The 25,984-nt window shown below is 47.3% G+C and overlaps 1 protein-coding gene across 2 annotated transcripts in view; it reads right to left on the bottom strand.

The window, feature by feature from the left end:
- The window catches only part of ARAP1 (ArfGAP with RhoGAP domain, ankyrin repeat and PH domain 1), a 111,375-nt gene extending 96,681 nt beyond the window's left edge, over positions 1-14,694 (bottom strand). The window contains exon 1 of one of the 2 annotated variants that reach the window (XM_063127356.1): positions 13,954-14,694. In XM_063127356.1, the coding sequence (XP_062983426.1) occupies positions 13,954-14,672 (719 nt within the window). In that variant the 5' untranslated portion in view covers positions 14,673-14,694. Of the gene's footprint in view, positions 1-5,572; positions 5,677-13,953 lie in introns of those variants that run through there. The other variant, XM_063127357.1, reaches the window with a different exon arrangement.
- Between the last annotated feature and the right edge of the window lie 11,290 nt (positions 14,695-25,984).

The following is a 25,984-nucleotide window of genomic DNA, read 5'->3' as shown; positions in this document are numbered from 1 at the left end:
GTGTGTTTGTTTGTATGTGTGCATCTCAAATTCAGGACAGATCATAGAATCATAGAATAGCAGAGTTGGAAGAGGCCTACAAGGCCATCGAGTCCAACCCCTTGCTCAGTGCAGAAATCCACCCTAAAGCATCCCTGACAGATGGTTGTCCAGCGGCCTCTTGAAGGCCTCTAGATCAGCCTTCCTCAACCTGAGGCGCTCCAGATGTGTTGGACTACAACTCCCAGAATGCCCCAGCCAAGAGCTGGCTGGGGCATTCTGAGAGTTGTAGTCCAACACATCTGGAGCGCCCCAAGTTGAGGAAGGCTGCTCTAGATCAAAGTAAAGGACTTCTTCACACCGCCTGTGATAACTACCGCATGATGTAGCGATGGCCACCAATTTGGATGGCTTTAAAAGGGCGTTGGATAAATTCCTGGAGGAGACAGCCATCAATGCATGCCTGACCTGCTTGTGGTCTTCCCATTGGCACACCTGGTTGGCTACTCTGTGAACAAAAGGCCGGGCCAGAAAGGCTTTTGGCCTGATTCAGCATCAGGCCCCTTCTTGCACTCTCAAGGAATATTGTCCAGACTTTTGGTCCAAAAATCTACAAACCATTAAAATATATCCAACAAGAATATGTTGAGCAGGGGGTTGGACTCGATGGCCTTGTAGGCCTCTTCCAACTCTGCTATTCTATGATTCTAAGAACATTAAAAGTTTTTTAAAATAACCATTTAGAAACCAGCCAGGAGATTCAACAACAATAGCAAACACAACCATAACTGCAAGATACTGACCAGCATAATAGAAAATACAAAAAAGAACTCAGATCAGCGAAGCATCTGAGAAACAAACAGAACAGCCTTTGCCTGAAGCAGTGATGAAGGGGGTTTAGAGGCCGAACATCAACCAGCAGGGAGTTCCAGAGTCTTGTTGTTAACATTCAGGGCAGCCCCGTCTCAGGTCAACCTCCATCAGATGATACTCAGTGGGAGAACTGGGGGCGGGGGGGGGGGGGGACTTCGGGTCAAGCCTTAAAGAACAGGAAGATGTGTACAGGAGATGCACATGCAGTATTCCCCACGTTTGGTCATTCTATAGCACAGCCTTCACCAACCTGGTGCCCTCCAGATGTGTGGGACAATAACTCCGAGCATCCCCCCACCCCAATCAGCATAAGACTAAGAGACAAAATCCAGGAGGGGCTATGCGAAGGATGAAGCACAGTACCCATGATAATCACAAAGACGGTGATGTGAGTGTGAGAGAGCATGCAATGCTTAGAATCATAGAATCATAGACTAGCAGAGTTGGAAGGGGCCTACAAGGCCATCGAGTCCAACCCCCTGCTCAATGCAGGACTCTACATTAAAGCATCCCCGACAGATGGTTGTCCAGCTGCCTCTTGAAGGCCTCTAGTGTGGGAGGCATTCAAGGTAATTGGTTCCGTTGTCGTACTGCTCTAACAGTCAGGAAGTTTTTCCTGATGTCCAGCCAGAATCTGGCTTCCTGTAACTTGAGCCCGTTATTCCGTGTCCTGCACTCTGGGAGGATCGAGAAGAGATCCTGGCCCTCCTCTGTGTGACAACCTTTCAAGTATTTGAAGAGTGCTCACATGTCTCCCCTCAATCTTCTCTTCTCCAGGCTAAACATGCCCAGTTCTTTCAGTTTCTCCTCATAGGGCTTTGTTTCCAGACCCCTGTTCATCCTTGTTGCCCTCCTCTGAATGCACTCCAGCTTGTCTGCATCTTTCTTGAAGTGTGGAGCTCAAAACTGGACGCAATACTCAAGATGAGGCCTAGCCCATGCCGAATAGAGGTGAACCGGCACATTGCATGATTTGGAAGCTATACCTCTACTAATGCAGCCCAAAATAGCATTTGCCTTTTTTGCAGCTACATCACACTGTTGGCTCATATTGGATCTCACTAGCTCACCCATGGGAATCCCAACCTTGTAAGGCATTTAATGCATGGCATGACGCATTGCTGCCGGGACTCCAGCAAAGGAACGGCCAAACCACAATTCAACGGAACCGCCCAGAGAGCTTCAGCTATTGGGCGGTATAGAAATGTAATAAATAAATAAATAAATAAATGGAAGGAAGGGGGTAGAGTCCAGAGTTCTGTTCACACCATGGCCTTGCCATCTTCCTGTGGGAAGCCCGCAGAAGGTCAGGAGTGCAATTATAGGCCCCTCCCACCCATGTTCCCATGCATCTGGTATACTGCTTCCGATACTGAAGGTAATAGTCTATAGCCATCATGACTAGTAGTAGCCATTGATAGCTTTCTTCCCCATGAATCTGTCTAATAGGGAGGAGGTGGCAGCCAGGAACATGCTTAGTAAAAAACATTCAAAGAGGGTTTATAAATACTACTAAATAAATGCATCTATCCAAAGACGCAAAGAAGTGTGTATTAAACTTTGCAACTCTTTTGACTCTACAAACACGTGTTGGGGCAGTTAGCCAGACTATGGTCTCCATTGTTCCTGAATGTATATTGAAAAGATTTGCCCTCTCCACCTAAATTATAGCTGTCTGAGTGAGCCCTAAATATAGACTCTGATGAGGGCAAGGGAGACAGACGGGTCAACGCAGACCACAAGCTGGCGGGGGTCCCGGGGGGCGGGGGGGCGGGCAGCAGCCGGGAGCAGTTCTCCTCTTCCAAAAGGCAGCATCCGCCTGCAGTGCGGAACAAGGGCTTCCCTTGTCTCCCAACAACAGCAAGAGTAAGAAAGAGCTCGGATCTCGTTTGTGATTTCTATGCAGTCCGGTCATCAGGGTCTTGGATGAAGGAGGCATGAACCCAAAACAGCTTCTTTGGAACAGGGTGCATCACTCTCTAGGCAGCTTTCTGCACTGTCAAGTGTAGGGGAACACTGCTAGCCAGATTCTTAATAATGGGGACGGGGGTGTCTGTGTTTAAAGTAAAATATCCGCTGCTATCTGGCTAGCTCTTGCACATCAAAGATCCCAATTTCTTTGCGTAAAGGAAAGCTTCTGGCTGATATAAGCACTAAACCACATCTTCTTTGGTCTCCTGAGATGCCATGCCTTTCCACAAAACGACAAAGTTCCTAGCCCATATTATTTTCGGAGATATACACAAACGAGAGCCATTATTTTTTGACGTGGAAATATCTAGCAGCTACATCAGTGATGCGGGGCAGAAAATTTCCCAGTGCTTTATTTCTTTTCATGGGAAAAGTTCATTAGTAATAATGAGCAGATGCCAACTGCAGATGCAATATTAGGCAAGTTGTGATTAATGATTTTCAAGAGATTTTCCTTAGAAAGTGGGGGAAAGAACATGTCGATGTCGCTGGAATACATCGATGTCTCAATGTGAAATGAACTCAGAAGTAGCAGCAGCAAAACAGAAGACGGAAGAGAAGTTGAATTCTGCTGAAACAGATGTGTGGTTGTCAGCATATCATGCACAGCCTCTGACTTGCTAAAATTAAGGAATGCAGACTTCCCCAAACTGGCTCCCTCTAGATCGGGAAATGTAGTCGTGAGGTCCTGGAAGCCAAATTTAGGTTGCTAGGCAGGAGGTTGAAATCCAGGACCACCAAGGTAGCTTTCTCTGAAATGCTACCAGTTCCATGTGCAGGGCCAGCTAGGCAGGCGCAGCTGAGAAGTCTCAATGCGTGGATGAGACGATGGTGCAGAGAGGAGGGGTTCAGATTTGTTAGGCACTGGGGAACATTTTGGGACAAGTCGGGCCTGTACAAGAGGGACAGGCTGCACTTAAAACAAAATGGAACCAGACTGCTGGTGCTAAACATAAAAAAGGTTATTTGTCAACCTTATTGACAAATAGAAAGCAAATAAATCACCAGGCTCAGATGGCATCCATCCTAGAGTTCTCAAAGAACTCAAATATGAAATTGCAGACCTCCTCACAAAAATAGGTGTGTCCCTAAGCTCAGCCTCTGTACAAGATGACTGGAAGATGGCCAATGTAACACCAATTTTCAAAAAGGGATCCAGGGGGGATCCAGGAAATTACAGGCCAGTTAGTTTGACATCTGTTCCAGGTAAATTGGTTGAAACCATTATTAAAGACAAAATTAGTATAGAAGGGCAGGTCCTGCTGAAGAAGAATCAACAAGGCTTCCACAAAGGCAAGTCCTGTCTCACTAATCTTCTAGAATTCTTTGAAAGTGTCAACAAACATGTAGACAGGGGAGATCCAGTGGACACTGTTTACTTGGATTTCCAAAAGGCTTTTGATAAAGTCCCCCACCAAAGACTCCTGAGCAAACTTAGCAGTCATGGAATAAGAGGAGAGGTCCTCTTATGGATCAGTAACTGGTTAGAGAACAGAAAGCAGAGAGTAGGAATAAATGGCAAATTCTCCCACTGAAGTGAAGTAAATAGTGGGGTCCCGCAGAGATCGGTATTGGGACCAATTCTTTTCAATTTGTTCATGAAATGATCTGGAATTAGGAGTGAGCAGTGAAGTGGCGAAGTTTGCTGACGACACCAAATTATTTAAGGTTGTTAAAACACAAAGGGATTATGAAGAGCTCCAAAGGGATCGCTCCAAGCTGGGAGAGTGGGCATCCAAATGGCAGGTGCAGTTCAATGTAAGCAAGTGTAAGGTGATGCATGTTGGGGCAAAAAACAACAACTTCAAGTATAACCTAATGGGATCTGAGCTGGTGGTGACCAAACAAGAAAGAGACCTTGGGATTGTGGTGGACAGCTCAATGAAAATGTCCACCCAGTGTGCGGCCGCTGTCAAGAAGGCAGACTCCATGTTAGGCATTATAAGAAAAGGAATTGAGAATAAAACGGCCAGTATCAGACTGCCCTTATACAAATCTGTGGTGCGACCACACTTAGAATACTGTGTACAGTTCTGGACACCACACCTAAAAAAAGATATTATAGAGTTGGAAAAAGTGCAGAAAAGGGCAACTAAAGTGATTAAGGGGCTGGAGCATCTCCCCTATGAGGGAAGGTTACATCAACTGGGATTGTTTAGCTTGGAAAAATGGAGACTAAGGGGAGACATGATAGAAGTGTACAAAATTCTGCCACTTAGAAATCGGTCATTCCGAAAAGGGCAACCCTGACTTCTCAGCTCTGAGACTTCACTGCTCCGTGGAACCGACTCTTCACAAAGCCTCATGAAAGCATATAAATCCCAGAGGCGGTTTCAGACCTGGGTGGGCAAAACCCTCGAAGTGGAAGGAAGCAAGAGCTCTTGTTGTTTTTAATCATTTTTCACCAAAATCCGATGACATCCATATTGGGATAGCAGGTTCAATACCAACAAATATGAATACCAACACAAATCTTGAACGATACTCCCCGTGCCCATGACACAACACCCTCCAAAGTCCCAAATACATTTCCAAAAGGTAGCAAAACCGCTTCTCAAAGCCTTTCCTTTCACCCGAGGCAAGATTAAGAGTTTAAGACGGAGCAGGACGGCAGCCAAGCCGTCCGAGAGGATCCACTACACGGACAAAGCAAAAGTGCGATTTTCTGCACCATGGCTGCAGCTCATGCCAAAAAGAGACCCTTTCAAACCCACATTTTTCAAGAACTCGGGAGGATTTCGTCAATTACCTGGGGGAAGCCGGGGCAGCAGCAATCGCATCACAGGCAACGTGGCTCCAAAATGCCAACAGGGCAGGAGGGAAAAGGCACGGCGCACAGCACACCTCTTTGTCTCAAGGTCCCCTTTCAGGAAGCGCCCCCCCCGCCCCCGCCCCCGTCTCCTTCTCTCGGTGCCTCCTCCAGGACAACGCCGAAAAAACGAAAAAACTGGGAGTGGGAGGAGAAAGGGGGCCAGCTGCCCTGGATGCCCGAAGGACACCACCACAAGTTGCACAGCAAGCCCGGGGGCTGAGTGCTCTCTTGCAAAGCACTTCCTGATCAGGGCTTCCTGAAATAAAAAAAACCCAGACCTAACAGTGCTTTTAAAAAAAGAAAGAACACCCAGAGACAGACGAGAACAGCAAAAGAGCAAAACACCCAGAATCCACCAGGGCTCAGACTCCCCCCCCCCCATAAAAAAATACCTTGTGTTTTGTTACGTTTTGGGGAGGGTTGCACAGCCCCTAGAGTTTCTAAAGGGTCCAACCTCCAAGGGATATTCTGCAGGGCTCACAAAGAACAGGACTGCGATCAGAAACTTTCTCGGGTTCAGCGTCCAGATTTTAAACAGCTATGCAAATATTTGTGTTTCCTCCGTCGCCAAGTGGTGAGAGGGCCCAATTTCCCCTTTGGTGACGGTGAGAGCATTTATTTGCCACGGCACTTAGAATCATAGAATAGCAGAGTTGGAAGGGGCCTACAAGGCCATCGAGTCCAACCCCCTGCTCAATGCAGGAATCCACCCTAAAGCATCCCTGACAGGTGGTTGTTCAGCTGCCTCTTGAAGGCCCCTAGTGTGGGAGAGCCCACAACCTCCCTAGGTCATTGGCTCCATTGTCGTACTACTCTAACAGTCAGGAAGTTGCCTCCTTGCCTCCTTGAGTAGAGTAGCTAAACCAAAAGAGGCAGGTCCCTGCCCCTAGGCACTTACAAACTAAATTTTGAGAGCAGAAATAAAATGCGAAGGAAGACTGAGAGGGGCCAAGATAACTAGGGACATACAAATGCTGATACTTTTGAGTTATTTTCTATGGCTGTGTATTGTTGATTGTACTTTTAAAATACCCAATAACACGTTGTTGTTGTTGTTGTTGTTGTTGTTGTTATTATTATTTATTGCATTTATATACCACTCCATAGCTGAAGCTCTCTGGGCAGTTCTTTGAGCCGTGTATAATATACTAAAACATGAAATACAAACAACAAAACAGTGAATAAAAACAGCACATAACAAAACCAAGATAAAACGAGCAGCAAAAAATGAAGGGAAAAACACCAATCCGGCACATAAAAGCAAAGTAAAACCGGCAGCAACAGAAGCGCAGTGGTCTTAAAGCACTAAGAAGGGTTCTTAAATCGAAACTGCGCGATGCTCCTTCCTTTTTCAGTGGCGACAGTGCAACTGTGTGGCCACACATCATAGGAAAACAAATAGCAGCGGAGATATAGCGGTATTGCTGCCTTTTGCCACGTTCACAAAACAAAATCTAGCTCAGAGATGCACTCCGTGCAAGGCAAATACAGCGGCCTCCTGAAAACGCTTTTTAAAAAGGAAAGAACACTGTACGTAACTCACAGTTCACAAAGCAAAACAGACAGCGCTGCAGGGAGACAGCCTTGCTTCCGCTTATTCCTATTTTCTTTCATTTCTTATTTTAAATTCTGCATGAAGCGTTCTACACTGTGCAAGTAGCAAAGAGGAAGAACTCAGACCCTCCTAAATGGATTTTGGTTTTGTCTGGATGTCAGGACCATGTGGGGCAAGATGGCCATCCCAACGGGTACGTTGTGGCGGAGGGGGGGCTTTAAATCCCCCCACCCTCTCTTTCTCTGCCAGAAGCCCAAAAGGAACATTCTATACTAAAATTGCTGCCCAGGTAGCCCCATTTGATCTCTTCCCCCTGGTTGGTGTTGGTGTTGGTGGGTGTGGGTGTGTTGGGGTGTGTGTCTGTGGCTTGAATTTGGGTCTGTAAAGAATGTCTTTTGCCCAAAGCTCCTGAATAAAGTTGTTTCATTCCAATGTTTTGTTCCTTCCATATTATGTCCTACATCTTTTTGCTCATCTCCATTTCAAAACAGCCTTTGGCAGAATCTCTGGAAAGGTAATAAACAAAGATATTACAGAAATTGCGCGAGGTCCTGGTTCACCACTATTCGGCCCTGGTTAGGCCTCATCTAGAGTATTGCGTCCAGTTCTCGGTGCCATACTTCAAGGATGCAGACAAGCTGGAGCGTGTTCAGAGGAGGGCAACTAGGATGATCAGGGGTCTGGAAACAAAGCCCTATGAAGAGAGACTGAAAGAACTGGGCAGGTTTAGCCTGGAGAAGAGAAGATTGAGGGGAGACATGATAGCACTCTTCAAATACTTAAAAGGTTGTCACACAGAGGAGGGCCAGGATCTCTTCTCGATCCTCCCAGAGTGCAGGACACGGAATAACGGACTCAAGTTAAAGTAAGCCAGATTCCAGCTGGACATCACGAAAAACTTCCTGACTGTTAGAGCAGTATGACAAGGGAATCTGTTACCTAGGGAGGTGGTGGGCTCTTCCACACTAGAGGCCTTCAAGAGGCAGCTGGACAACCCTCTGTCAGGGATGCTTTAGGGTGGATTCCTGTATTGAGCAGGGGGTTGGACTCGATGGCCCCCTTCCAACTCTGCTATTCCACGGTTCTATGATTCTATGAAACAATACCACTGCATGCCAACAAATATGTGGCATAAAAGTTCTCGCTAGCTTTTGAGTTGTCCCATTTTCCCTTCCCCTTTATTCTTTTCCTTACTATCAAAGCTTGAGGGCCTGTAGGCCTCCAGATGTTATTATCAGACTGTGGGTTTCCCACATCTGGCTCAGACTTCAGAATTCTAGCAGTAACCAAAGCGGGGGTCTTTTCTGTGGGGGCTGCCCTCCCTGCCTGTGAAACACCCTCCCCAGGAAGGGCCTAACAGCCTCTAAATCACATTTTGGGTACCAAAGCTGAACGGTTTTGTTTGTTTTTAACAAAGAGAGATGCTACTTTTTAAGGGCTGTTGTTGAAATTTTAGCATTGGTATTTAATATTGGTAATAGTGTTATGTTGCTATTTTATTTCTGTTTTAAATGCTATGCCTTCTGTGATCTAGGAAACAATCCTATGGATTGCGCCCTGAGTACTTGGAAGTCCTCAAATGTGGGGACATACAACTATCATCTGCAGCACGGAAGATTCCTCTCCTCCATGCTCTGTCTGCCGTGCTTTTCGGGGGGCTCCTGAGTGGGGGAGGGGAGAGGCCATGTGGCGCTTAGGAAGCAGTCTAAATCAGCTTCCATGGTTTCCTACACCCCGTGCCCCCGCCTTCCCCCAGGACCACCCCCTTTTCACCCTCTCCCTGCTGGGTTTACCAAGGAAATGGATTTTTGTAAACCTTAATGGTCCCATTCCAGACCAAACCACCCCAAAATGTCTTGCATTACAAGGAACAATCCGTTGCTGCTGGGAAAATCCATCCCCCACCAAACCTCAAGGACTGTACTTATGCTAAGTGGGAACAAGGACATTAAAGGGGGGTAACAGGTGACATCAGCCTCCCTGCGATTAAAACCATGCCAGCATTGCATTTCCATGAGCCCAGGCTCCGCCAACCTCACTGCTTGTATTTTATAATGATTAACAGGAACCTCTGTACATTGAACCAAACGAAGGGTCTGAACACTTTCTGAAGTCAGCCGATGGAGAAAGAACACATCGCCATAATTCAACCGGGAGGTATGAGCAGCTGCAGTACAGTCCGATGGAAACCTCTGTAGTATATTTGCTTGAGAAGCTACACCAGACACAGTATCTTGTAATAACAAACATAGAAGAAAAGTGAACTTGCTCTCAGGCCAGCTGTCATAGAATCATAGAATAGCAGAGTTGGAAGGGACCTACAAGGCCATCGAGTCCAACCCCCTGCTCAAGATGGTTGTCCAGATGCCTCTTGAAGGCCTCGAGTGTGGGAGAGCCCACAACCTCCCTAGGTAACAGATTCCATTGTCGTACTGCTCTAACAGTCAGGAAGTTTTTCCTGATGTCCAGCCGGAATCTGGCTTCCTTTAACTTGAGCCTGTTATTCCGTGTCCTGCACTCTGGAAGGATCGAGAAGAGATCCTGGCCCTCCTCTGTGTGACAACCTTTGAAGTATTTGAAGAGTGCTATCATGTCTCCCCTCAATCTTCTCTTCTCCAGGCTAAACATGCCCAGTTCTTTCAGTCTCTCCTCATAGGGCTTTGTTTCCAGACCCCTGATCATCCTGGTTGCCCTCCTCTGAACATGCAGCAACCTCTCTGGAGTGTCAAAGAAGGATCTTTCCAGAGGCTGGACTTGGGACCTTTGTGCCCACAACGCATGGCACCCATGTTCGCCTGTGTACCTGCACATGGCCCCATCCCTTCCCTGGCACTTTCACAGGAAAAGGACATACCGTTTTTCTTCGATTCTAAGATGCACTTTTTCCCCCATATAAACATCTCTAAAAATGGGGTGCATCTTAGAATCACGGGTGCGTTTATTATTTCTTAGAATCAAAGCTTTTTTTTCTGTTGGTGGTACTGAAATTAGTGTGCGTCTTACAATTGATGGTGTCTTAGAATGGAAGAAATATGGTAGTTTGCGCCCACTGTGTGCATAAGAACATAAGAAGAGCCCTGCAGGGTCACACCAAGGGTCCATCTAGTCCAGCACTCGGTTCACACAGTGGCCAGCCAGCCATCGGCCAGGGATGAACAAGCAGGACATGGCGCAACAGCACCCTCCCGCCCATGTTCCCCAGCAACTGGTGCACACAGGCTTACTGCCTCAGATACTGGAGATAGCACATAACCATCACACTAGTAGCCACTGATAGCCTTTGCCTCCAGGACTTTATCCAACCCCTTTTTAAAGCCACCCAAATTGGCGGCCATCACTACATCTTGTGGTAGTGAGTTCCATAATTTAACTACGCTCTACCTTTCTCTGTTGCCTTTCATTTTCCCGCTGGCTTCTGGGCAAATGGATGCAGGTGACGGATTTCAAAACTAGATGGCAGCATCGCCCTAGAAATACGCTTCAGGACACCCCTGCTATACGATGCCTCGCTCAGCTGTATTCTTCTTTTTCAGCATCCTGCGAGTTCACAAGCAGGACACGAAGGGCTGGGCAGTAAATGAGGCCGCCTTTTTTCAGAGCCTGTGACCCTGGTCAAATGACTGCCCATGATGGCCGTGGGTAAAGAATAGCTTTCACCTCATTAAAAGGTGACGTGGGGGGGAGGGATATTTCCATACTTTTTTTGCTTGATATGGGCCCAAGGGCTAGTGTGGTGCAGTGGTTAGAGCACTGGACTGGGAGTCGGGGGATCCGGGTTCTAGTCCCCACTCGGCCATGGAAGCCCACTGGGTGACTTTGGGCCAGTCACAGACTCTCAGCCCAGCCTACCTCACAGGGTTGTTGTTGTGAGGATAAAATGGAGAGGAGGAGGATTATGTACGCTGCCTTAGGAGGAAAAAAGGCAGGATGTAAATGTAATGAATGAATAAATAAATAAATAAATAAGAAGGCTCACGTTGATCAGAAAAAGTAAACAATGGACAAGAATACTATTCTGGAACATTCTCTGAAAAGGTGTAATACAGACTCTGGAAATAGTGCATGGAAAAACATCTTGGTTTTGAGATTTCACTAACGGGTAATATTGCCCACCGTGGCCAATGTGAGATCCGTCTTCTGCATATTATACTGCAAATTCTTCCCCAGGAAGGCTGCAACCCTATACTGACTGTCCTGGGAGTGTCCTGGAACACAATGGAACTTACTTATGAGTAGACTTCCATAGGATTGCATTGTTAGCCTACTATCCAACACAGATTTGTGATCTATCATCTTACTTGAGGCAACATTTCTGGTGTAGAAAACAAAACATCCCCGCCCATGTCCCCAGACACCCCCCCCTTTCATCTGTGAGCACAGTCTTATGGGTCTTAAAATCTGGTGGTAACATCTCGAGGGATTAAAATCTTATGACCATATTAAAATTAATAGCCATCAGTAACAAGCAGATGAGTAATGAGTAATAGAACAGACCAAACATAAGTTTCTATGAATGATTTTATCCAGATGTGAAATCTAAAATGCAAGATGCATCATTTACAGATTTTGCAATGTCTGTTCCACATATTTTCAGTAGAATCATAGAATAGCAGAGTTGGAAAGGGTCTATAAGGCCATCTAGTCCAACCCCCTGCTCCATGCAGGAATCCACCTTCAAGCATCCCTGACAGATGGTTGTCCAGCTGCGCCTTGAAGGCCTCTAGTGTGGGAGAGGCCACAACCTCCCTAGGGAACTGGTTCCATTGTCGTACTGCTCAGAAGTTTTTCCTGATGTCCAGCCGGAATAGGGAATCCTTCTCAAAATTATCTATATATTCTATGGTTCCTTTCCAGTCAATTTGAGCCCTCTTGAGTATTAACTGAGCAAAAAGTGTGAAACAAACAGCCCCAAACTTTATTGCTTTTGAGTATTATGTATTTTGGGGTTTCTTTTTACACAATTAAGATGAGTGCTAGTCGTGTGAGCATTTTAATAGGATCATAGACTACATAAAAAGGGCTACCTGATTTAATTCTTCTAGATGGTACCAACCCCCCTGTTTTTAAATCCCTGGCCTGCACACTCGAGCTCACTCTCCTACTCTTGCTTTTCCCTAGAAACTGGCATTGACAGATATGCTGTCTCTGAGCACATTAAGCTGCCATAACTAATAGAAACAGATGGACTTCCCGTCCTTCATGAATTTGTCTAAATCCCCTTTAAAGCCATCTCTAAATATTGGGAATAAAATAGAATGGAAAAGAATAAAACAAATCTGAACATATTACCCCCATCTTCTGGCAATAAATTTGATAGATCGGTTTTGCATACCTTGGCCTGTATCCTGCATTGAGCAGGGGGTTGGACTTGATGGCCTTATAGGCCCCGTCCAACTCTACGATTCTATGATTCGGGCTGTGCACCGCCTCGGGCCGAATCCCCAAAACCGAGGCGAGGCAGGCAGAAGGATAGGAGAGGGGGCAAGCAGGCAAACTGCCTCCTCAGACAATGCTTCACCCCACATCTCCTACAGGCCAAGGATTCTCACACACACACACACACACACACACACACACACACACCTGCCAATGCTCCCTCCTGCTCCTCCTGTCTCAGAAAAGTGGTTGCAGGAGACTCGGGCCTTAGCTAGACCTAAAGATTATCCCAGGCAAATAGAGAAATCGTCCCTGCCTGTTCCTGGGATCCCCTGTGTGTCGTTTGGATGCACAGGGTTGATCCCGGGATGATCCCAGGATGATCCCGGGATATAGGCCTGGTCTAGCCATGGCCTCAATCTATAAATAGCTAAATGTGTGATTCCAAACAATGCTTTTATAGCCCATTGCTTTGGCTCATTCCCAGAGTTTTATGGGAGGGGAGGCCAGACACTGGTTTCGGCTCGTAACCCTCCAGTTCACAATGTAATAAAGCATAATATAAAACCTTTAACACACACAATTTTGAAACAGTTAAAAACGATTAACAATAAAAAATAGATTTTTTAAAAAAAAAAAACGCCATATGCCATCAAATGCCTAGGAGTAGCGGAAAGTCTGAACTTGGCAACAAAAGATGACAACATTGGCACCAGGCAGATCTCACTGGGGAGAGCATCCCCCAGTCAGGAAGCCACCACTGAGAAGGCCCTGTCCCCTGTTGCTATCCTCTGAACCTCCCTCTGAGGAAGCCCTCGGAGGAGGGGCCCAGATGTGGATCGTAATGTACAGATAGGTTCGCACTGGGAGAGGCACTCAGTAAGGTATTGCGATCCTGAACGGGGTCAGGCTCTATAGATCAAAACCAGCACCTTGAATTAGGTTCTGAAGCATTCAGGCAGCCGGTGCCAGTGGGCCAAAACACTACAGAAGCTCAAAACGCCTGCTAGTCCTCAGTGACCTCTCTCCTTCTCTCTCTCTCTGCTTAAAAGCTGTAGTTCTGATGCGCTCTAGATGCCGAATGCCATGCTAGCTGGGGATGATGGATCATGTAGCCCAGCACACCTGGAGGGCACCAGATTGGAGAGGCGGAGCTTCTCACATTTAAAATGCTCAAGAAATATCTCCAGCTAAGGGTGCTTCCAGAAGAGCTACTGTTCCCTCTTTGCTTCTGTTAAAAGATGTTCCGTGTGAAGGATGCGGCAGCTTCCCGCAAAACGAAATTTCCCGCTGCTCGGAGAAGTGAGGAACACGGTGACGCGACTACGTCTGCCCCCGTCAATTCGCAACCCGTTTGACCCCGGCGACTTCGCAGCGTTCAGCTTACCTGGTCGTGGCTCTCTGGGGTCCGGGCCGGGGGGGCAACACTGGAGGCCGGCAGGGGACCGGAGGGGCTCTTGAGGAGGGGGGCTTGCTCTCCAGCTGGTAGCGCTTGGCAGGGAGAGGGGGCAGCGTGGGCTTCTCCGTCTCTCCGGGAAACGCCGTCTTCTCCGGACTCGGACTCCGTCTGCCGCCAGCTAGCAGCGGGCAAAGAAAACCCAAACGGGGAGGCGCTCCCGAGGGAGGCGCTGGGGGAAGTTCGGGGAGCGCAGGAGACGAAAACTTCACTGGGGGGTGGCAGCTGGTCCTCGGAGGGATAGGGGGCGGCACAAGGGGGAGGCCTGCGGGGCTCTCCGACTCCCGGAAAGGAGGCGATTTCTTGCCCGTCGGTGTCACGGAGGCACCTCGGGCCTCCTGCTCCGCAGGAGAAGTCACAGAGCCGGGGCTGGTGCGAAAGACGTTGCGTTTCATGGGGACCGGCCTCCTCGGGGGGCATTTGGGGCCCTCCAGGGCGGGCAGAGCCTCCGCCGAGGCCTTCAGCAGCCCGGAGAGGATGCGCTTGCGGTGGCCAGGCAGCAGGACCCCCAGGCGGGTCAGCGCCTCGTCCGTCAGGTGCTGGCAATCCGACATGCCCCACAGCTCGTTCCGCTCGAAGGTCTCAACGTACTGGTCCAGGTGCAGGGCTCGGAGCCACTCCGCCATGGGCAGGGACCCCCCTTCCGCCATGGCAGCGAGGAGGGCAGGTAAGGGGGGGCCCTCGGGCTCAGTTCATCCCTCTGGCGGCTTCAACCTTGCAGGATCCAAAATGAGACCTGTGGAAAAGGGCAGAGAAGAGCTTTCGTCAGCGCCCATCTGCTTTATTTTATTTTATTTCTCACGATTAAATCCAGCCTCAACATCAAAGGGCAATCCCAGGGCAGCAAGATAAAAACAACGTTTCCGCAATTAAGACAACACAGCAACCATATAAACACCATTTTGCTGTTGAAAGACCCAGAGAAGAGCAGCTGAACTCAGCAGTTAAAAACATGATTCTATGAAGTCTCCGCTCTCCTGTGGCAAATCATAGAATCATAGAATTATAGAATAGCAGAGTTGGAAGGGGCTTATAAGGCCATTGAGTCCAACCCCCTGCTCAAGCATCCCTGACAGATGGTTGTCCAGCCGCCTCTTGAAGGCCTCGAGTGTTGGAGAGCCCACAACCTCCCTAGGTAACTGATTCCATTGTCGTACTACTCTTAACAGTCAGGAAGTTTTTCCTGATGTCCAGCCGGGATCTGGCTTCCTGTAACTTGCGCCCGTTATTCCGTGTCCTGCACTCTGGGAGGATCAAGAAGAGATCCTGGCCCTCCTCTGTGTGACAACCTTTTAAGTATTTGAAGAGTCGCCTTCCCCAATCTGGTGCCCCCCAGATATGTTGGACTACAACACCCATATCCTCCGATACCCATTGGCCACGCTGGTTGGAATGATCGGAGTTGTAGTCCAAACCATCTGGAGGGCATCAAGTTAAGGAAGGTTAGAAGAGAATCTAATTCTCAGGGTCAGCTTTGCTTCAAACTCTGTGCCCAGGGGATTTGGAAAAGGCACACTAGCATTGATTGATTGATTTTTAAACGTCTTATTTTAAATCAGAATTCGTTTGGCCAGGTGTGCCTTTGCACAAGAGAGGTTAGTTCACCAGCTGTGCCCTAGAGACGGCTGATCTGGCCACCGTCACGGATGCCTTTAGTTACGTCCCTCTTGGACTACTGTAACATGTTCTACATGGGGCTCGTTTTGAAAACTGTTCAGAAACTTCAGCCGGTCCAGAATGCTGTGGAAAGGAATTGAGAATAAAACTGCCAGTATCAGACTGCTTTTATACAAATCTATGGTGCAGCCACACTTAGAATACTGTGTACAGTTCTGGTCACCAACCTAAAATATATTATAGGGCTTGAAAAAGTGCAGAAAAGGGCAACTGATATGATTACGGGGCTGGAGCATCTCCCCTATGAGAGAAGGTTATATCAACTGGGATCGTTTAACTTGGAGAAGAGGAGGCGAGGAAAGACATGAGAGAGATGTACAAAATTATGCATGGTATGGAGAATGTGGACATTTTTCTCCCTCTCCCATAATACTAGAACCCAAAGAGGTCATCCCATGAAACTGAGTGGTGGGAGATCCGGGACAGATAAAAGGAAGGCCTTCTTCACACAGCACATAGTTTAACTATGGAACTCACTACCACAAGATGTGGCAATGGCAACCAATTTGGATGCCTTTAAAAGGGAGTTAGATATCCTGGAGAGAAAGCAATTGATGGCTACTAGCCCTGATGGTCATGTGCTACCTCCAGTATGGCTCAGCAATACTACAAACGAGAAGGATCATGGAATTGTTGTAAATCACAAGCTGGATATGAGCCAACAGTGCAATATGGCTGCAAGAAAGGCAAATGCTATTTTGGGCTGCATTAATAGAAGTATAGCTTCCAAATTACGTGAAGTCCTGGTTCCTCTCTATTCGGCCCTGGTTAGGCCTCATCTAGAGTATTGCGTCCAGTTCTGGGCTCCACAATTCAAGAAGGATGCAGACAAGCTGGAGCGTGTTCAGAGGAGGGCAACCAGGATGATCAGGGGTCTGGAAACAAAGCCCTATGTGGAGAGACTGAAAGAACTGGGCAGGTTTAGCCTGGAGAAGAGAAGATGGAGGGGAGACATGACAGCACTCTTCAAATCCTTAAAAGGTTGTCACACAGAGGAGGGCCAGGATCTCTTCTCGATCCTCCCAGAGTGCAGGACACAGAATAATGGGCTCAAGTTAAAGGAAGCCCGATTCCAGCTGGACATCAGGAAAAACTTCCTGACTGTTAGAGCAGTACGACAATGGAATCAGTTACCAAGGGAGGTGGTGGGCTCTCCCACACTAGAGGCCTTCAAGAGGCAACTGGACAACCATCTGTCAGGGATGCTTTAGGGTGGATTCCTGCATTAATTTGATGGCCTTAGAGGCACCTTCCAACTCTGCTATTCTGATTCTATGTATCTGAGGCAGTAAGCCTGTGTGCACCAGTCGCTGGGGATCATGGGTGGGAGGGTGCTTTTGCACCATGTCCTGCTTTGTTGGTCCCTGGCCAACAGCTGGTCGGCCCCTGTGTGAACAGAGTGCGGGACTAGGTGGACCCTCGGTCTGATCCAGCATCAGGACTTTTCTTATGTTCTTATCCTTGAAAAGTCAGTACAAATGCTTTACAGCACAGCATGTCAGAATGCTTCAGTTGGAATCAAACGATGTTCCAAACTTAATATAAGAATATTCCTTAATTTTTGTTTCTTCCTTCTCTGTGAAAGTTATAGCTTCAGAGAGTGCAGCAATTTTTGAAAGACACAGAAGGCCAATAATTCTTTATCTTGTGTAAATATTTGCAAGGTAGCCCTATTATGCAGGTTGGTGCAGAAGTCATGCAATGGCCAAAGTGTTCTGAGGAAAATATTTGTCACAAATGGCTTCTGATTATAGTCTGATTAGACACACACGGTCTGGCCAAATGTTCAGAAAGAGGCTAGATGGGAAAAATCGGGACTTTTGCCTGCTTGCATTGACTGCCTGTATGTTTCTGAGCCCGATTCAAGGTGCTGGTTTTAACCTATGAAGCCTTACATGGTTTGGGACCACAGTACCTGACGGAACGCCTCTTCTGACATGAACCTACCCGTACACTGTGCTCAACATCTAAGGTTCTCCTCCCAGTGCCTACTCTGAGGGAAGCTCGGAGGATGGCAACAAGGGAGAGGGCCTTTTCAATGGTGGCCCCCCAATTATGGAAAGATCTCCCTGATGAGGCCAACACAGCTTTCTTTTCAGCACCAGGTCAAGACTTTTCTCTTCTCCCAGGCAGTTAACAGCATATCATAGAATCATAGAATCATACAATAGCAGAGTTGGAAGGGGCCTACAAGGCTATCAAGTCCAACCCCCTGCTCAATGCAGGAATCCACCCTAAAGCATCCCTGACAAATGGTTGTCCAGCTGCCTCTTGAAGGCCTATAGTGTGGGAGAGGTTGAAAGGTTTTTAAATGGACGTTGTATTTGTACGCTGTCTGTTTTTATGGTTTTAAGTTTTGTATATCAATTTGTAATGTTTAATGTTATAATCTTTTGTAAACCACCCGGAGAGCTTTGGCTATGGGGCAGGATAGAAATGCAATAAATAAATAATCCAGTTATAAAACGCGGCCTAACTGGTACTTACATCTGAGTAAACATCCATGAGATAAGCTTGCAAAACACATCAAGCATTTGTTTAACAAAGGCTCTTCTTCAGCCACTGAAATGTAACCTCTAGCTTTTCATTAGAAATGCAAACATTCTTATAAGGAAATTCTCCCAGGGAGACCTTCAAAGGCAAGGAGAGAACATATCCCGTTTCTGCTTGATTCACTCTCTTGTTCTCCCTTTATTTCTATTTATTTTTGATATTTAATCCCTTGCAGCACAAGCCAATGGTTTGAAATGTTAGAACGGAACCATTGCAAAAAGGTTGAGGCCAAAAGAGAGGGGAATCATCAGCCCTCCATGAGCACAGCTTTGCTTTGGAATTCCATCTTTGGATGCTCAGCACAGATAAGAACCTTCTTCTACAGAACGAATGACTCAACTTCCTGTATTTCCACACCTTTTGAATTTGAGCAAATCATCCCAAGCATATGGTGAACTGTAAAAGTCAGTCTGTCGTTGGCCATGCTGCCTGGGAATGATGGGAGTTGTTGTCCAATGCATCTGGAGGGCACCAGGTTGGAGAACGCTGTCCTAGGTGTTATCTCATTATCTTCTCATTCACTCACCAGGGCAGGGAGGAACCACAATTATCCTGGACACATCAAAAGCTGACCCAAAAAGCGTCATCAGAGGGGCGTTTTATCCCACGCTTGCAACTGGCCACTTACGGATCTTCGCTGGTCATTTCGACAACACAGTGATTCTGCCACATGAGACTCCATTTCCGTTTTCATGTCTTAAAATAAGCCACAGAAAACCTGACGTTTTTGAAATAAGTCAGAATTTGTCGGGGTTACCTGCCATGTTCGGGAAAGTTCCGCTATTAAGGCTGCTGGTCCTACTGTTCTTAGGGGCCACGTGGTCTCTGTACACTCCCCCGTGTAATTTGAGCTCACCCCCAATGCGGAAGTAAAGTGGGGAGCAGAGCAACGGTGCGTGACGGTAGGGAAACATGATTTTCCCCCATCTGATGATCCCCGAAGATTCATAGGGTTGGAAAAGTCAACTTCTATTGCAAGTTTTTGTGAACCGCCCAGAGAGCGTCATAAATAAATAATAAATAAGTGATAAATAAATAAATGTCCATGCCAGACATCAATCGGACTCACCACAGATCTAGCGATCTGGTTCTCCATGCTCTGATAACCTCTCGTTTGGATTACTGTAATGCGTTATACGTGGGGCTGCCTTTGAAAACGGTCTGGAAGCTTCAGCTGGTACAAAACAGGGCAGCACGGTTACTAACAGGGACTGGCTGATGAGACCACATCACACCAGTCCTTTTACAACTTCATTGGCTGCCAGTCCAGGTCCAGGCCCCATTCAAAGTGCTGGTATTGACATTCAAAGCCCTAAACGGTTTGGGGCCAGGTTATTTGAAGGAACGCCTCCTCCCATATGTACCTGCCCGGACCTTAAGATCATGTACAGGGGTCTTTCTCCATGAGGAAGTGAGGCAGGTGGCTACTAGGAGGAGGGCTTTCTCCGCTGTGGCACCCCGGCTGTGGAATGAGCTCCCCAGAGAGGTCCGCCTGGCGCCTACACTGTACTCCTTTCGTCGCCAGCTGAAGACCTTTTTATTCTCTCAGTATTTTAACACTTAATTTTAACTTAAATTTAAATTTTACTGTCCTAACTCTGTATTTTAATCTTATATCAATTTTGCTGCGTGGTTTTTATCCTGGTTGTGCTTTTTATACTGTATTTTGTATTTGTGCTTTTAACCTGTTGGTTGTTTTATTATGGTTTTAATTTTTGTGAACCGCCCAGAGAGCTTCGGCTATTGGGACCACAATACCTGACGGAACGCCTCTCCCAACGTGAATATACCCGGTCACTACGTTCAACATCTAAGGTCCTCCTCCGGGTGTCTACTCCGAGGCTCGGAGTGTGGCAACGAGGGACAGGGCCTTTTCGGTGGTGGCTCCCAGACTGTGGAACGATCTCCCTGACGAGGCTCGCCTGGCGCCAACGCTGCTATCTTTCCGGCGCCAGGTTAAGACTTTCCTCTTTGCCCAGGCATATGGCGGCACATCTTAATCACCCACATGTTTAGTTTTTTAACGGTTTTAATGCTTTATGTGTGTATGTTCTGTGTTTTAGGGTTTTTAATTTTGTATACTTGTTTTAATCTTAATTTTAGAATTTCTGTATACCGCCCAGAGAGCCCTGGCTATGGGAGCGGTATATAAGTGCAATAAATAAATATATACCGCTTTCATAGTGGAATATCCTGCTTGGTGTAGACGGAGCCAAAGAGGCAGCTGGACCGCCACTTGTCAGGGATGCTTTAAGGTGGATTCTTGCATGGAGCAGGGGGTTGGACTGGATGGCCTTAGAGGCCCCTTCCAACTCTGTGTTCTATGATTCTATGAGCTTCTCTCCCTTCCCCTCTCGAATTCCTTGCTTCAAAGCAAGTGCTCCAATCATCACCTTGCTGGAAATTGCCCCTAAAAGGCCAAGGTCTATGGTGGCAGGTAAGGGGCAGCGCCCTCGGCAAAGAAGGAGCCCCCCCCCGCCCCCCCGCACAGGGACGGCCTGTTCTTCCCTTCCCTTCCCTTCCTGCCAACTCCAGCCTCCTCCCAGAGCTCTGCCATTGCAAAATGTTGCACAATGACCCCTCTCTCCTCCTCTGCCGTGCAGGGCATCTTGAAGTCACAGTGAAAGAGTTTCCGGTAGCTATAAATAGGGAACGTAAAAACATGCTGTCCGTCACAATCACGTTTCACTGACTCACAAGCACTCTCTCAACTCAACGCACACACACACACACTTTATCCCCAACTCCCCATAATGCAAAACACCTGTTTGTGTGTGACGTTTGCAGGAACTGAGAGTGAGCACGCGGGTCCACGCGTAGTCAACGGTGCTTTCTGAAGAAGAAAGAGATATTTCCGCCTCTTTGGCTTGAACTTTGGACGTGAAGCTGCCCTCGCACACCAGGAAGCTTCTATGACTCAATTCTTTTACAGAGGGGAACGGACTCCTTTTAGAAACAAAAGCACTGCCTGGCGATGCAGCTGGGCCAAGGGGCATGATCCAGCCTCTGGGTACTCCACATGGTCATACCAGCCAGATGCACAAGAAGAACACAAGAAAAGCCCCCCTGGATCAGACCAAGGGTCATCGACGCCAACATTTTGTCCACACAATGGGCCAACCAGCTGCCCACAGGAAACCATCTGGACAACCATCGGTCAGGGATGCTGTAGGGTGGATTCCTGCATGGAGCAGGGGGTTGGACTCGATGGCCTTGTAGGCCCCTTCCAACTCTGCTATTCTATGATTCTATGAAACCCACAAGCGGGACATAAGTGCAACAGCCTCCTCCCTCCCAGCAACACAACATTCTACCCTTGATACTGGAGGTAGCACATCACCACAATGTGGTGTGTCAAAATTCAACCTATTGAGAATCTCAGCACAGATTGGCTTTAAAAGCAAGTTTCTAGCCCTTATTGCTGTAGAGATAAGTTTGGGTAACTGCCCACTGAAGTTTCGGAAGACAGTCAGGGGGTTCAGCAATCTACTCATTTATCATGGGGGTGGAAATAATGCTCTACACAGATCCATGTCATCCTAGTATGGGAAGCAGAGGTGACCATTAAACACTTGTGAGAAACACCAGCAAATTTGGCCTGATCAGCTTCGGAGCATGGAATTTAAGGTACCTCCTAAAGAATTTGATTTTGTTTTTTAGCACATTAGACCAAAATCCAAAGAAACTCTTTGTTCTCTTACATTACCAGATCATAGAACTGGGCATGTTTAGCCTGGAGAAGATAAGATTGAGGGGAGACATGATAGCACTCTTCAAAGACTTCAAAGGTTGTCACACAGAGGAGGTCCAAATACCTTTTAAGTATTTGAAGAGTGCTCTCATGTCTCCCCTCCATCTTCTCTTCTCCAGGCTAAACCTGCCCAGTTCGTTCAGTCTCTCTTCATAGGGCTTTGTTTCCAGAACCCTGATCATCCTGGTTGCCCTCCTCTGAACACGCTTCAGCTTGTCTGCATCCTTCTTGAATTGTGGAGCCCAGAACTGGACGCAATACTCTAGATGAGGCCTAACCAGGGCCAAATAGAGAGGAACCAGTACCTCACGCGATTTGGAAGCTATACTTCTATTAATGCAGCCCGAAATAGCATTGGCCTTTCTTGCAGCCATATCGCACTGTTGGCTCATATTCATCTTGTGATCTACAACAATTCCAAGATCCTTCTCGTTTGTAGTAACAAGGATAGAAATAGAAAAACTCTGAAGCCATTTTTTGTTTGGTTTTTAACATTGAACGCCATTAAATTTGAATACTACCTGCTGGGGGTCGGGGGTGGGTACACAACATGGGATGGTCTATTGCCTTCATGCCCTGTTTGGGGGCCTTCCCAGAAGTATCTCATTGAACATTGGGGAGAGCGCTTTGTAACTCTGAGGCAGGGATGTGTTCCTGTTGATGCAGGCTCCCAGAATATGGCTTATGCAGGATGGAGAGATGGGGAGAGAGCGGGGGGGGGGGGGGGCTTGGGAGGCATTACCAATTAATTTGGCTAGAACCTCAGTGTGTCAGAATTGCAACGAAGAGCAACCTGGCCTGAACACATCAGAAGCCAAGTTTTTCCTCTGGACATCTGCTGGAAGCAGAGTAAAAATAGCAAAACCCCAGCTAATTTAGGCTTCCTGAAAGTTGAAACATTCTTGGATGGAAGTCCTGCTGTGTTGCAGCCACAGATTATTTCTCAGCACTGGAAACCTCTCTGGGCCGGTTCCATCACCCTCCCCAAGTTGCCTTGTTTAAACTGAAAAGAGGGGGACCCACACACCATATTTTCCCAGCAAATGCTTCCTCTGAGAGATTCCCAGGAGAAGCAGCACGTTGGAGTCGAACAGGAGGAACCGCTTTGCCTCTGTCAGTTACCTCCTCCTTCCTCTCTCTGGAGGCAGGACTTCGCCCTGGAAGAACCTGCCATCAAGGCCAGGGATCAGTGCAAGAAGACATACATGAGAAAGGTTTCCTTGAGCATGTGCAAAGTGTGCTTTCTGCAATCAGGCCTAATGGGCTTTGCTTCCAGCCCTGTCTCAGCATGTACTTTGCAAAGCCAGCCATGCCTTAACCTGGCACACGTCTCCATCACCACCAGACATGGACCTCCCTGCCCCACAGACACGTCTCCATCACCACCAGACACAGACCTCCCTGCCCCACAGCTAATGGCCAATCGCTAGACTTCACTTCCCCCAAGTTTTAAGCTTCCTGAGAAGGAACCAAGCTGGTTCCATTGCATCAAGTGTGGGGAATCCCAAAGGTGAGGGCATTTTTCCTCCCATCATTCGCAATTCGCATATTATTTAAAAGAGAGAGGAGCTGTGCTTCAAATCCATTGCAACTCAAACCAAGCTTCATGTAAGAGCTCAGTGGCAAGAGGAAAGGCACTCTTCATGTGCTCAGAGGCACTGTTCATGTACTGTTTCCTCCAGCCCCTGGGCCCATGAAAATAAACTCCAGCTAAGCAGAAAGAGAGAGAACATGTGGTCTAAAGGTGCTCAATAAGCAATCGTAGTTCAAAACAAAACACAACTAGGTCCCAACGCTAGTCTAAAAATTGTAATGGCTAATCTGTGTCCGCAGAATTCTCCTGCCCACAGCCTTCTCTGCCTAAGTAGCTCTCCTTCCTCAGATGTATGATTTACAGATCGCTCTGAGCTATTTTCCAAGCTGGTCAAGCCACACTGCTACTCCGACGTTCGCTGCCTCGGCCATCATCTAGAGTATTGTGTCCAGTTCTGGGCTCCACAATTCAAAAAGGACGCAGACAAGCTGGAGCCTGTTCAGAGGAGGGCAACCAGGATGATCAGGGGTCTGGCAACAAAGCCCCATGAAGAGAGACTGAAAGAACTGGGCATGTTTAGCCTGGAGAAGAGAAGATTGAGGGGAGACATGAGAGCACTCTTCAAATACTTAAAAGGATGTCACCCAGAGGAGGGCCAGGATCTCTTCTCGATCCTCCCAGAGTGCAGGACACGGAATAACGGGCTCAAGTTACAGGAAGCCAGATTCCAGCTGGACGTCAGGAAAAACTTCCTGACTGTTAGAGCAGTGCGACAGTGGAATTGGTTCCCTAGGGAGGTGGTGGTCTCTCCCACACTAGAGGCCTTCAAGAGGCAGCTGGATAACCACCTGTCAGGGATGCTTTATGGTGGATTCCTGCATTGAGCAGGGGGTTGGACTCGATGGCCTTGTAGGCCCCTTCCAACTCTGCTATTCTATGATTCTATGTTAGTTTGAACTAAATGGTGCTTTAAAGCCCAATAGAAACTGGATTAGATTTCTGACCCAGCCAAGCTTCTCCAGCGTGGCCTCTAATGACATAGGGCCCCTCCCTGCCTTCTAGCAACACTCCCCAGACTATACTAGTCTTCTACGTCATGGACTTGTACTCACCCTGTTTGCAGATGCATCACATCCACGGCTCAACGGCTCCAACTGATAAACCAATGAAACCAGAATCTTTGCTTCATCAGCCCCAGCTGCTAACAAAAGTATTCCTTTTCGTCCCTAAATATGTGTGTGGATGACCTTACATGTACTACCAAATTACTACGTGTTACTAAGAGCCTGTGTGATGTAGTGGTTGGAGCATTGAATGATGACCAGGAAAACCCCGGTCAAATCCCCACCCAGCGTGACACTTACTGGTTGAACTGGGGCTTGCTTCTCTCTCTCAGTGTAGTCTACTTCACAGGGTTCTTTTGAGGATAAATGGGGGGGGGGGGAATGCACCACCCTCAGGGGAAGGCTAAGTTTGTTAAAGGTGGGATGGGATAAAATTTAAAGTAATAATAAAAACAATAAATTCCATTTCATGCATGTCTAACCAGATCTTACTAGAATAAAGAAATGAAATAAATAAATAAACAGAATATTTTCTGCATTTGCATTTCACAAGGACAGCAGCTATTTCGTTCCATCTCTACCAGTCCAGTTCCTGATCCTCAAACAGGTCGCACATGACTCTGCGCGTGGTGGGGAGCGGCATGTGAAAAAATGTGGATGTGGTCGCATGCATGTGCACCCCCGGCAGTGATTTCTTCTGCAAGAGTCAGAAAAATTGGGGAATACATCAAAACACCTGATTTTGCAATTTATCGAGATGGTGGGCTCTAGTGCACGCAGCAAAACTTACTCATGTCTTTCGCTTCCACTTTGCTATCTGATTGCAAACCACACATTTGTCAGTTCAGATACCACGTCAAACCACTGTTCAGGACAATGCCTTCCTGGCCGGCTCACAGTCACAAGGGTTCAACATGCTGCCATTGCGAGAGGGTGAAGATCATTCTTGCGCCACACCAAGTTCAAATTATCCGGAGTCTCTACTTGCTGTCTCCTCCTTGGTCACCCTATCATTCACTCCCACACACAAGATCTACGCCCCCGAAGCAATCCAGGACACTCCAGGGCAACACTGAGAATGAATCACATCCATAAATTCATTTTTTCTGCAACACTTGCAACTTTTGCTAGACTTGTGACTTCCACAATTTCAAAAAGCCTAAAATTGCAGCAAGAGTCACAATAACATCGTGAAAGCATCTGTATTTTTAAAGCAAGCTCCTGGCCATTTTATATTTATTTGTTTTTCTTTATTTGAACAATGTTTATGCCACTCCTGAGCCGGGAAAAACATCCCAGAGCGGCTTAGATATGGTCAGTTCAACAAGACAGTCCCGTGCCCCCACAGGCTTACAATCTAAAAAGACATGACACACAAGGAAA

This window comes from Elgaria multicarinata, chromosome 5 (genome assembly GCF_023053635.1).
Source record: "Elgaria multicarinata webbii isolate HBS135686 ecotype San Diego chromosome 5, rElgMul1.1.pri, whole genome shotgun sequence".
Lineage (NCBI taxonomy): Eukaryota > Metazoa > Chordata > Lepidosauria > Squamata > Anguidae > Elgaria > Elgaria multicarinata.
This window is presented reverse-complemented; position numbering and strand designations above follow the sequence as displayed.